The following is a 13,088-nucleotide window of genomic DNA, read 5'->3' on the forward strand; positions in this document are numbered from 1 at the left end:
CTCGTCGTCCACTCCGCGCGGTCCGCCTGTTTCCCGCCAAATTGCTTTTTTTATTTATCTATTTATTTATTACATATAGTTTTAAAGAACGCGTGTGATTTGTTTACAAACCTTGGGAAAAGGCAAAACGCGTTCTACGGTTTGAATTCGATATTCAAATTGTACGTTTTGGATGCTTTGGTGAACTTGTGTTATTATTTAGAGGATTTATCGAGGATTCTTTTTTAAAAGGTTTTTATTTTTACCATCAATATATTATTATTAATAAAACAAATGCAATATAAAATACATTAATTATTTTATTGGCTTTTGTGCTGAATTACAACACATTCTAATAGAAAGCAGCTTAATCTTAAATTATATCGATTTGTGAATAATACCTACTGGTATAAATTAAAATCCTTACGTTTAGGGTATTGTATATTATTTAATAATCTGATAAAAAATAAGTGGTCTTTAATTTTTTTAATATTTGATTGTTCAAAGTGAGTAAATTAATTTTTAATACAATAGTAATTAACTTAAATGTATACAATGGTATTTATGAGAAAATGATACCGAGTGTTGCTTTCACGGGCATAATTTAATCACGATAAAAATACAGATGATGTAAAGAACGCTCATAGCATGTTTTATTTACGGTGCGCAGAGATGAAAATTTCAAGATTTATTTCAGCTGTTAATCACGTCAATGTTGCCAACTGTACGGCACTAATCTTTGTTTTTACAACTGGCGTTGTACAAACGCTTAAAAGAATTTGAAATTAGATTACATCAAAAAACTACGGAAGTTTACTTTTAGACTAAATAAGTTACTTAGTTGCATTCGTTGTAGATTAAATTGAGTAGATATTTATTTTTCAAACGATGTGAATTGTATTAATTTATACGAAGAAAATTACATCTTTGCCTATCTTGAAAAACGAACAACACACAAACACACAATTAATTCATTCAAGTGTCGTAACCCGTTATGTATTTATGGTACTGAATTTTAAATAAACACAGAAAGTAGAACATATTATGGTGAATTGGAAACATTACTCTATATACAACAACAACGCTTTTTAGAAATATTCTTCCTGATGGGTTACTTTCACGCTGCTATACAACACACGTGGTTGAGATTGCATTTAACAAAGGAACCCAAAGGAGCCCAAACCAAAGGAGCTTAGTCGGTTCTATAGATAGAGTTTGAGTTGAGATGGTTCTATTATATTTTGCCGGAATCACACCGGCAAGCGATGATAAAATACTTATTTTTATTAGTCTAGGAAATTTACAATTATTATCGAGGAATTATCAAACTTAAACTAGACGTGAGATAACAATCATGTAATCTATAGTAAAAAGACTAGACCAACTGATGGTTCATGCTAAACTGCTAAAAATCTATCAACTTTTTTGTCTTGCTTTTGCCGCTTTTACTACAGTAGGTTTCTCAGAAATGCAAAGCTCTACAATTTTATGCTGAAACGGGAATGACTATTTCATACTGGCCCTGATTCTTTCCTATATTCTAATAGGATAAAGAATATTCAAACAGAAAAAAGGAAAGACAACATTTTTTTATTATAAAATCTAGTGTATTTTAAAGTCAATAAAACACAAGATTTATAAGCCCATTGTTTCCATTTAAAAGAGGCAACTGTATTAGGGGGAATAAGTTTGCGTGACGGACTTTGTAATAACTTATAACATTCAGTCCAAAGACCAGACTGACGCATTGTTGGACTTTTTAGTATAGTATACAGATCTTTATAGACCTTTTTTTTTGCAAAAGAAAACATGATAGACATCGTAATTATATAGGTACTTATTAGCAATAAATTTGTTTTATTTACATAAGAATTGACAAAATTATTACTTACATAATACATAACATAAACATAAGCAGCCCGTAAATGTCCCACTGCTGGGATAAAGGCCTCCTCTCCTTTTGAGGAGAAGGTCCAGAGCGAGAGCCGAGATGGCCCAGTGGTTAGAACGTGTGCATCTTAACCGATGATTTCGGGTTCAAACTCAGGCAGGCACCACTGAAATTTCATGTGCTTAATTTGTGTTTATAATTCATCTCGTGCTCGGCGGTGAAGGAAAACATCGTGAGGAAACCTGCATGTGTCTAATTTCAACAAAATTCAGCCACATGTGTATTCCGCCAACCCGCATTGGAGCAGCGTGGTGGAATATGCTCCAAACCTTCTCCTCAAAGGGAGAGGAGGCCTTTATCCCAGCAGTGGGACATTTACGGGCTGCTTATGTATGTAATTATTACTTACGTGTAATTTATTTGATCATTTTTTTATTTACAATATTTAAGTCACATATTTGTTACTGACGATTTAATTTTTGGGATTTTAAAGCCCTCGGAGTTTGAAAATTATTTATATAAAATATATCTTTGTGTGTTCTATGCAGATAATGTGAATGTTCAAAACGACATGAAAATAAGTACGCGAACGTAGCTGTTTGAATTGGGAAATGTGTTCAAAATGAACATTAATTATTTATATAAAATATATCTTTGTGTGTTCTATGCAGATAATGTGAATGTTCAAAACGACATGAAAATAAGTACGCGAACGTAGCTGTTTGGATTGGGAAATGTGTTCAAAATGAACATTACGTTATATTAAATAAACTAAAACGCCTCAATTGATATATAACAGTTGGATTGCAAAACTAAGACCGTGGGGTTAAATCGTATCAACTACTACTGAATTTCCTGAAATTTCATTGAATTTGAACTTTCATATCGCACTAAATTACACAGCGCGTGTTATCGTGTTAATCTGATTCAAATACATAATTCACTAAATTGGAAAAACAACTCACGCCAGCGGACAGGAATAAACGCTTAAGTGTCTAAATGGTACTTTTGACAAATGCGATTTAAAGTATTAACTTTAAACCAATTGATATAAATATACAATCTGAATATTAATTTAAAAGCTTTGTATATAGTAGATTATTTATTACTTTAGGAGAACACATTGTATAAACTACTAAGAATAAACCACTGGTTACAACATAAATGCGCCACCAATTAAAAATATAATCTATGATCATGATAGCCCTCGCGCATGCATACCAATACAAAGTACTACTATTTGGGGTTAGAATAATTAGTAAGCGAGTGTGGGTAACACCTACTCCCCACACCACTCCCACTCGGCAGACAGGCCGGCTGACACAATTGTAGAGAATTGTCCCATCAATCAAAGATATTTACTATCTGAATGGACAACAAAACTGACAAGAGATTGAGTGCACGTAAGAGCGAATGAATGAATGAATGTAATGAAAATTAATTGAAAGAAAAACTCAATTTCTTTTTTTAATTTGTATGTATAATATAAATTAAAGACAGGGAAGGCCATTTGATGTGAAGTGATTACTATTATCCACAGACATTGGCGCTGTAAGAAATTTGAACGCTTCCTTACGTCAATGCGCCGCTGACTTTGGGAACTAAAATGTTATGACCCTTGTGCTGTAGCGACACTGGCTCACTCACCTTTAAAAATTACTAACTAACTCAAATAGCTCAACAGTACTAAATATAGAATATAGTGATAGATATAGATATGGTGGGTAGGTACCACACCTTATCACCCAGATGGGTTTGCCCAAAGTCCTACCACCAAATTACTACGTAGTATTATTATACTGACAACTTTTTTTAGATCACAGTAGCATATACAGATCACGCATAAAATATTTTTCGAAAGTCACGTATGATGATAAATCACGAAGTAAATTGATCAATAAAACAAACAATAGGTGTATAATATAATAAACTTTTAAAGGCGCAGTAGATAATTCGTAATAAATATCACTTTTGTCGATTTATCAGATTCTTATCCTAAGATTAGGTAGGTTTTAAGCTTACCTTTTCATTTTATGACTCGTAGGAGCTAACCGGCTCTGTCCGGTTAATTAAGTTTTCTTATGAATTTTTTTTCATTGTTTTAACGTATGCATGAAAACATTTAATTATGGAATAAATTTTTAGAGACCATTTAATGTACTACAAACATGCAAGGTATTAATTAAATATGCAGTGAGTCAAACAGAATAAATAGGTATGTTAGAATACAGATCGTCCTTTTCCGTTTTTATAATTTAAAAAAGAGATCTATATTTATACTAAACAAACTATTTATGAGCACCGATTCAATTAAAATCTGTGTAAAGACTTACTATTTATTAATATCAAAAACTAAATATCGAAATTCACATTTTATCAATGAGAAACAATAAAAAAATTCACTCCGAGGCAGTTCTTCCACAAATCAAACTCATAAAAATTATTCGTATTTTGTACCAATACTCTCTTTACTCAAATATTGTGAGAAAATTTTGTTTTCTTGAAAGTTGATCGCTTTAAGGCGGTTTGGCGCTATGCCAAGTAATGTTCAGTGGAAATGAGACCAATACGAAGGTCAAGTATTTTAGATTTGACGTATTTCATTAGGATACCCGATGGCTTTGTTTATCTTAAATAAAGTCATGTTTTTAATTAGATCGAAGTAGAGTTGAGCTTTGGTTTAAAATTTTAGGAGATTAGTTATTACTACATCGTCATTTATACATGGGCCTATATATGTATATGAAATTAAATTTGCTTGTACATTTATCTTTAACAGACATATATATCAAAATTTTAACAAAAAAAATAATTAACCGAAGTCAAATTTTTTCTTCAAAGTTAAATATGACCAAGCGAGATATACATTGCCAAACAAAAAAATTAAATCGGATTCATAGATTATGGAATTTTGAGTTAACAAACATACAAAAAAAACTGCGGAATTAATGACCTCCTTCTTTTTAGAAGTTGTTTAAAAAGCTCTTATTTGTGTTTATTAAAAAAACAGCATATTTATCAATATCAGGTTTTATGATAAAAAAATTCAAAAATATAATGAGTACAATCAAGAATATTTTAGGATCACTAAGGAAATAGTCAACCGTGGTTTGACTCATGATAAGTAATCGCATCTGTCCACATAAAATAACTACTTGCAAATGTCCTCGCTGGGTTAAGGCCTTCTATCTTTTAGAAAAAAGGTTTGGAGCTTATCAACCATTTCGCTAAACGAGTTGATTATGTGGCAAATCTTCACCCGAAAGATGCTGATGATGTAACCATAAGACCTTCCCCACCGAGTAAGACATGATTTAAAACTAAAAATTAAGCAAATATTCTGTAGATTAACTTATATAAATTAACAGATTTCTGAACATGGCCATGAAAATTCTTGGATAAAAGAATCGCTTGATATCAAACAGTAGTTGAATGCAAAATGGAAATATTTGAATAAGTTTACTAGAAGAACTAAAGAATACTCACTTCCAGTAGTCATGAAAACGCTACATTGTTTTCTACAGAAATCCAGAAGACAATATTTATAATTTTACTCAGTAGGTAGTTACACTATAAAATCTAAAAGTACTTTTAATTATATAGAGTGCAGTCTTGAAAAAGCATCTTTTCTAAATATTGAAGCAATAGTGTATTGACCCTTCGAAACTTAAATAAAGTAGGTTCATTGACCGAAATAATTTTCTGTGTTTACGTTTGTTTGTCATCGGTTGCCTGGAGCTGTGTACACCATGGGCACGCAATGTGTTAAAGACTTATTTTAACATGTATAATATCATTGGTTAAAGATATGTATACTTGTACCTATTACGTATTATATAAGCATGCATATGCATAAATACTACCTATTCGACTAAAATAATTAATAAATAACCCGAGATTTTAGTGCATAGAATTTAACATATATATAATTTAATATAGCAAATAAATTCATGTAATTAATAAAAAAAAAATTATACAGATCTTTCGTATCGTGATAGCCTTTTATACTTGTCATCTCCAAAATCTCACAAGACTGAAATAGATAACTTGATCAGGAAGTTTTGACCATGATCCCGCAATGACTATTATATTATTGATATTATTGATTTTAACCAAACGTTACCTTACTCTTTCTTTAAGACACATTAGACAAGCTCTCATAATCATACAAGTAGTGAATTTAAATCACTAACTTTTTATGTATAAACTCTAAGTGTATGTATGTTTTTTTTTTAATTATTTTTTTGAGGGCAATGAAATATGACCATCACATGATAAGGTTCCCTTTGTCCACTGGTAAAAGTCATCGGTAGAAGTATAAACAACCTTTATGTCGTGAATACGCTCAAAATCAAATACTGGAATTGAAGACTGTATTGTAATTGGTTTGCTATACAATATAATTTTAGGTTAGTTTACTAAAGTAAGTGTTGAAACTACTGCAATTAATTACTTTTAATGATGTTATCCTTATTATGAATAAGTAACTGCTACAGTAAAGCGTTAAATTTGGATTATAAATAACTTGCAATGCGTACCGACTTCGTACGGGTAAAATTTATAGTGTTACTCATAACATTTTTTCCGCTTTAAGTTTGAATTTCCATAAACTCTTTCGTAGCGGATGGTAACTTTGTTACAATAAACCTATGTTCAAAATTTCAGACTCAATAGTTTTAGTTCTGCGTTTATAGTGAATCAGGACTCAGGACAAAGATAATAATAATATTACATAATATATACAGGACTGTAACTGTAAAATAGGACCTCTGATGGTAAGTGATCATCGCCACCCATAGACATTGCTGCCGTAAGAAATGTTAATCATTCATGCGATCATCACCAATGCGCTACCAACCTTCAAAACTAAAAATGACATTTTAGTTGTAATATTGGTAGACCTTTTGCCTGTAGTTACACTGGCTCATACTACAAACCGGAAAAAAACAATAACTATTGCTGCTTAGCGGTAGAATATATTATGTGTGGGGCAGGGTGGGCAGACGGGCCTACACAATAGCCCTACCACCAAGTATATATTATAGTTGCGCATCGTAAATGTAAACGTTGGAACTATTGTAGGAGTAACTAAAAATCCGTGATGGAATTGTTTGACTGAATTCCAAAATTATTAATAGTAGATTTAAATTATTTGGAAGTCCACTTCCAAATACGGCATTGAATGGGATCTATGCCGTCTTTACATAGATTGGTATTCGCCAAATCTTATACAATTATGGATTTAATAAAAAATAAATGTAATTTCGTATACCTACATAGTATAGAGTCGCTTCCCGCCGTATGTACGCTTAGATATTTTAAACTACGCAACGGATTTCAAAGCGGTTATCACCAATAAGCCGAGTGATTCAATGATGGTTTATATGTACAATACATGCATTTTATCAATGAAGGATAGCGGATTTTTCAACTTTCCTAGCCATTCTGCAATTAAAAATACCCTTAAAATATATATAAAAATCCTTATTTTACCCGTGTGAAGCCGGGTAGGGTAGCTAGTTTTGTATAAAATCTTGATGATGATGCCAGCTAATTTTATTTATAAATAATAATTATGATGATTCCTGAAACGCATATGCTTATATGATTCAGAACAGCGTCAGAGATAGATAACACTCCTGTATCGCTGCAATAATTATTTGAATTAATAAAAGGTATTTTATGTTGCGTTAAAGTATTTTTATTATATACTTATCTGCATAAGGGTGCGTTATTAACGTTACATACTTATATTCGAAAAACCCATTGTTTGTTATATCTGATTATACTTTTTAAATAAGTTGGTTTTTATTAGCAATCGACAAGAAAAAATCGTGTGGCTATCGGCTTGAGTGTATTTAAATAATATTTTGGAATAATTATCTAAATGTTGTGTTCCTACGTGCGTAAAGATACTGGGTTTAATAGTGAAAACTTACAGTTATTACTTATATAATAACAGAATATATTAAGATTATAATAAATTAACAATAAATAAATAAATATTGAGATGAACAAGCTATTCTGTAGATAATAAATTAAGGTTCGCTACGGTAGACTGGATGCAAGTCGCCATTGTACCGGCATGCGGCATGATTCAGGTCGGGTTCAATTCCGCTTTAATTGGCACAATTGCGAGCGTCCTTTGCCCCTCTCTGCTTATGAAAGTGAGACTAATTTGTTCGTCTAACTCTGATCGTATAATCTAGAGCGATTGAAATGTTTAAGAGAAAATCAAATAAGTACTAAGAAGTAATTGCGTAAGAACGAAACAAATAACAATCGGCATGAAATTTAATGATAAATGTTATTATTCTTTTACTCTTATTTTAGTAGAGTTTGCATCATATACCTAAAATTACGTCTTAACTATACATATATATATATACGCCACGAATATCCATTAGGGACCTTACTGCTACACGTAATTGTGGGGTGCGGAAATTTTTGACGCAATAGGGTGCGTTATTTATTTAGCCAATAGCTAATAGTGCGGACAAAGTGAAAGATCAAAATTAAGATATCAAAAGAATTTTGGGCAATTAATTTTAAGGCATTTTTTTATTCGTTTTCAGAATCCATTTCACGATTAAAACGAAGCAGTGTCAAACGATAACGTGAGCCGTGACTGGGCGAGACCGCGGACGATCGAGACATCCCGAACTATACGAGCCGGTGACGTCATTATGGCGTCTACCGACACTTCGACCTCCAGCCAAATATCTGCCGCAGCCATGGAAGAACACAAGCGCACGGTCGATGAAGCTTTCCTTAATAAATTGAAAGGCCTCGTCGAGCGATTGAGGCTTGAAAATGCAACCTTGAAGAAGTCGCTCGACATCGAGCGGAGCGAAGTTAGAGCACTTAAAGCCCGACAAGAAAGCACAATCAGAAATATTAAGACTGATTTCAAAAAGAAGGAAGATCTCCTTGAAAAACAGTTACGTGCAATAACGAAACCAGAAAAAGATGAAGAACCACCAGCTAGTTATAAAGTGGTGGAATTGAAAAGGCTTTCAACAGAGATTCAGTTTTTAAAAGCTGCGAATAAGGGTCTTCAAGAAAAACTCAAGGTATGTAAACCAGAAGCTATTTTATTTCGGATATCATTTAGTATTTTATATACTGCAATGACTGGAGATTTATTCCATATTACAAGTGTGGTATTTTATTAATGTGGTACACTAAAGTTTCAACAAGAAAAATAAACGTGCTTATTAAAATCCCTATTGACCACACTATGAAAACCTCCTTTAGATTATTCGTATTTAAGGGTTTTTTATCTTTGCTGTCGTCAGCAAAAAGTATCTTATTGCGAGTTTGAAAGAGAGTATACTCATCTGATTTCATCCAATATTGTAATATTCCTCCTTGATTTAAATGGTTGAATATATAATCAAGCCTTTGTAAATATGGACTTCCGTAGCGTAAGCCGAAAACAATTGAACAGGGCACTGGACAGTCTAACATTGTATGATAAAGCGGTCTTCCATCGGCGACATTCGAAGGTTTCCGACTAATGTATTCTGCATCTGATTTTCTTAATAACAACGCATATTGAAATTCTCTATTTTCAATAATCTTTTTTATTTTCTTATCATTCATTACTTCGATTTTTTTCAAAAGTTCTTCGGAATATTCATCGCTTAAGCTTCTCTTGAATAATTTTAAATGTCGGGTATGTACGCCAATGGTTAAATTTGTCTGGAATATTTCAGGTATACTGTTTATGTCTGGTTTAAATCTTGGATATGTTATAGCTGATGTGATAATACCCTGAAATAAAAAAAAACCCTGGTGACTTACCGTTGAAATCTAAAAAAGTACTACTTTGTGTTTATATATTATACATATCAGGTTAGAGCGGACATGTATTGAAATTATATAAGTAACTTACATCAATAGCGCAATCTACGACCAAAGAGTATATCATAATTAACAAGACCAACATCCTAAAAATCGGACCAGAAAATTTCATGTCAACTGTCTGTCTTATGAAACACTTAACTAAGTCCAAAATTGTCTCAGAAGTAGATCTTTTATCGATTATTATGCAAATATTGGTCTCAACCCTACGGGTGATAACGGTTATTACAATAAAAATGATAACAGTAAATATGAAGAGCATCAACATGTCGACTGATATAAGTTTTAATGTTGTCATAAACGTGGATTGTTTCATAGATTTTTTCACCAGGAAACATAGTTCGTCTTGAATCAATGGATATGTCGTATCGATGTAACCATAGTAAGAATTCTTTAAAATTCGAGAGTTTAATTCTAAATCAGTGTATCCGTCAAGGAGGTCAGCTGTGACTCCAGTTGCAGTACCATTTTCTAATAAGTCTCCCACTGTATTTCCATCTCTTGGAGGGAGAGGTATACAAGTCGCATTTAGTTGTTTCATGATTGTTTTAGCGAGTACTGAATTGCAGTATATTGGTCCCGTATCATCTGAAGTATAGATTTTTCTAAAAACACTCAACCTTAGTTTATATCCGTAGAGATCATTGTATAACCGAGAAAGGTATCTACTGATATCCTTAATATCTGTAATTTCCCTTATCTCTTTGTAAAAAGGATTGTATGAATACATTCTCAGACGATCTGACCATAAAACTACAATGGAATTCGTTATGCTTCTACTCCATAATAATTGAAAATGATTCATCATCGAATAATAGAAATAGCTATCGACTTGAACAGGTACATTTATAACGAATATCACAGCAGATCTTGGTTTAAAAACTCCAGTTCTTGTTAGAGCCTCTATCGCGTATTCACTGTCATCAATAGTTAGATCATCTGAAGTGACTAGATAAGCAGTTTGGCCATGCCTATTTAGTCTCGGTTTCACTTTGGTAGTATTAAGATTCTGGCAACCATTCAAAAGCATGACGGGATAACCGTAGCCATAATTTTCAGTGTATTTTAGTATTCTATTTTCGAAGTAAGTGAATTCACAAAAAGTAATAGTGAAAAACCATTGGTTGAATGCGTTAAATATTTTCCGGACAACTTGATACGCAAACTCAGCTTTAAAATACGTTTCGTTATGATAGGCGAATACTTCATTGTAAAGCACAGCAGATTGATCAAGACATAAGCAAAAACTCGCAAGACTCAAGGCAAATATGATACGAAGCATATTGATTCGCGTGTGGTAATAGACTGCCGAGCTTAAGGGTGATGTAGGTATAGGGGGCCTCATAAGCCGTGTGGGATCATTAGTAGCATATCATCGGGTGTGTTTAAAAGCCGTCAATTATAGTGCAAAGAAAATATTAGCATCGTTTAATTGCGTTCATAACAACATTTTCTAATGCTGTCTTGTCAATTAACGTTTGATTGGATTGCAATGTTTATATTACCCATAAAAAATGGTGTAGCTGCGTTTATAATTTATTTTTTCGACTTTTTTTCTTAGTGCACGTTTTGAATTGTATGTATATAGTTATAATAATCGCATATTATTATTAATAGCGAGCAGTATTAATGAATGATTAGAGTTTCATTAATTATTTATTGTAATAGTATATACTTATATTTAAAATGTATTTTAATGTGATGGTTCTTGTTGCAGGTTGCGCAGGCGGCGGAGTGCGCCCGCGCGGCTGAGTTGCGCGCTCAGGTTGCGAAGCACAATGCGCTCGAACAAGCCGCGCGGAGAGATACGCGAGCACAATGTCATAAATTGGTCAGTTAATATTTATAATTATAATTTTACAAAGAGACTGTGTAACGCTTACATTTTAATATATCGACGAATAGTATTTGTTATCATACATTTTAGATTGCGTAACAGTATTTTATGTAGAAAAGTAGAATAGATGTAACAAAAATATGTAAAATACATCAAATGACACCGCTAAACATTTTTAACTTAATATTTAACGAGTATTTATTTATTAAATTATTTAGTTTTTTTGTGGAATTATATATTTTATTTTACGAAATTAGCCATTATTTATGCTATTATATGTAGGGCACAGAATTTACTAACTTAATTTATATAAAAATATTTTATAGAAAAATCTTCTAATAGTATATTAAAAATAGTTGAATAATATTTAACATAAATTATTTATGAAAAATAATTGATGTACCTGGTCTTTATTAAATGACATCCAATAAAAATATGGTTTAAAAACCTTCATTCTATAATATCCGGATTTCTAAACGTAGGCATTTGTTTATTAGTAACAAACTAGCAAACTAATGACTGTGAGAGATTGCCGTTTGGTCTTTCGTCTAAATACGCATAATACAAGCTTCATTCCCCTTCCAAATTAATGTTAAGCAGATTACTCCAATAACCGATGTGTACGTATTTATATTTAGATCACGATTTTGCTGTCAAAAATGCTCAACGCAATATAATAACTAATAACCAACAACATATAAATATATAGAGTGTATAGCGCCTGCAACAAAAATGGTAGCAATTTCACACACTAACGTAACATTGCTCTAAGAATAGACAACTTAAAGATGTATTTTATCTTAATTAGGATTTGATTGGACGTATCTAAACTAGTTTTATATTATTATTTTATTAGATATATTTATATGAAGTTTTAGAATACTATATCTTATATATTTTACTCAAAAGTAGAAACCTAGACACTGCTTTCTATATTTTACTTTTGCTTGGTGGTACTTTGTTCAAGCTCGACTGGATAGTATAATAGTAGAAATGATTAATATTTCTTGCAGGGTCAATGTCTATAGTATTTTATAATATAAAGGACTTTTATAATATTTTATCGTGAGGTCCACCTAAAATAAAATAATTGATAACATCCAAAATATAAAATTTCTATATAAACTTTCATCCTAAATTAAGCAGATGATTCTTCTTAAAGGGGTAACTTTAAACACATTATACTAATTACCAGTGGCGTGGCTATGCCAATGCAGCCAATGCGGTCGCAAGGGGTCCCCGTCGGGCCAAAGATGATACTTTTATTTCAAAATATTTTTTCGAGGAGGCCCTCATAAAAGTTTAAAAAAACCCAATGAGAGTCTATTCACCTTTGTTAAAATAATGACGAATGGTACTCTAAGCTCACATTTTTTACTAAATTTTACTCAACCCGCTCTTCGTTCTTCCGTGAGAGTAAAATGTCTCGAGATTTAGATTTTAGTTGTTCTCTTTATCGAAACTATACAGTGATTTTAATGAGGTTACGGGCTGCGCTGTCCATACTATGTAGCC

General features: G+C 32.1%; 2 protein-coding genes across 3 annotated transcripts in view; one reads left to right on the forward strand and one right to left on the reverse strand.

The window, feature by feature from the left end:
- Positions 1–13,088, forward strand: part of LOC125066971 (myosin-2) — a 124,414-nt gene continuing 111,326 nt past the window's right edge. For both annotated transcript variants that reach the window (XM_047675310.1, XM_047675311.1), the window contains exons 1-3: positions 1–231; positions 8,446–8,943; positions 11,454–11,567. In XM_047675310.1, the coding sequence (XP_047531266.1) occupies positions 8,557–8,943; positions 11,454–11,567 (501 nt within the window). In that variant the 5' untranslated portion in view covers positions 1–231; positions 8,446–8,556. The remainder of the gene's footprint in view (positions 232–8,445; positions 8,944–11,453; positions 11,568–13,088) is intronic.
- LOC125066972 lies at positions 9,023–11,018 on the reverse strand. Its single transcript, XM_047675313.1, has 2 exons — positions 9,768–11,018; positions 9,023–9,646 (listed from the first exon to the last, which is right to left on the reverse strand). The coding sequence occupies exons 1-2, from the start codon at positions 11,016–11,018 to the stop codon at positions 9,023–9,025; spliced, it is 1,875 nt and encodes a 624-aa protein (XP_047531269.1).

Source organism: Vanessa atalanta, chromosome 10, assembly GCF_905147765.1.
Source record: "Vanessa atalanta chromosome 10, ilVanAtal1.2, whole genome shotgun sequence".
In the NCBI taxonomy this organism is placed as follows: Eukaryota; Metazoa; Arthropoda; class Insecta; order Lepidoptera; family Nymphalidae; genus Vanessa; species Vanessa atalanta.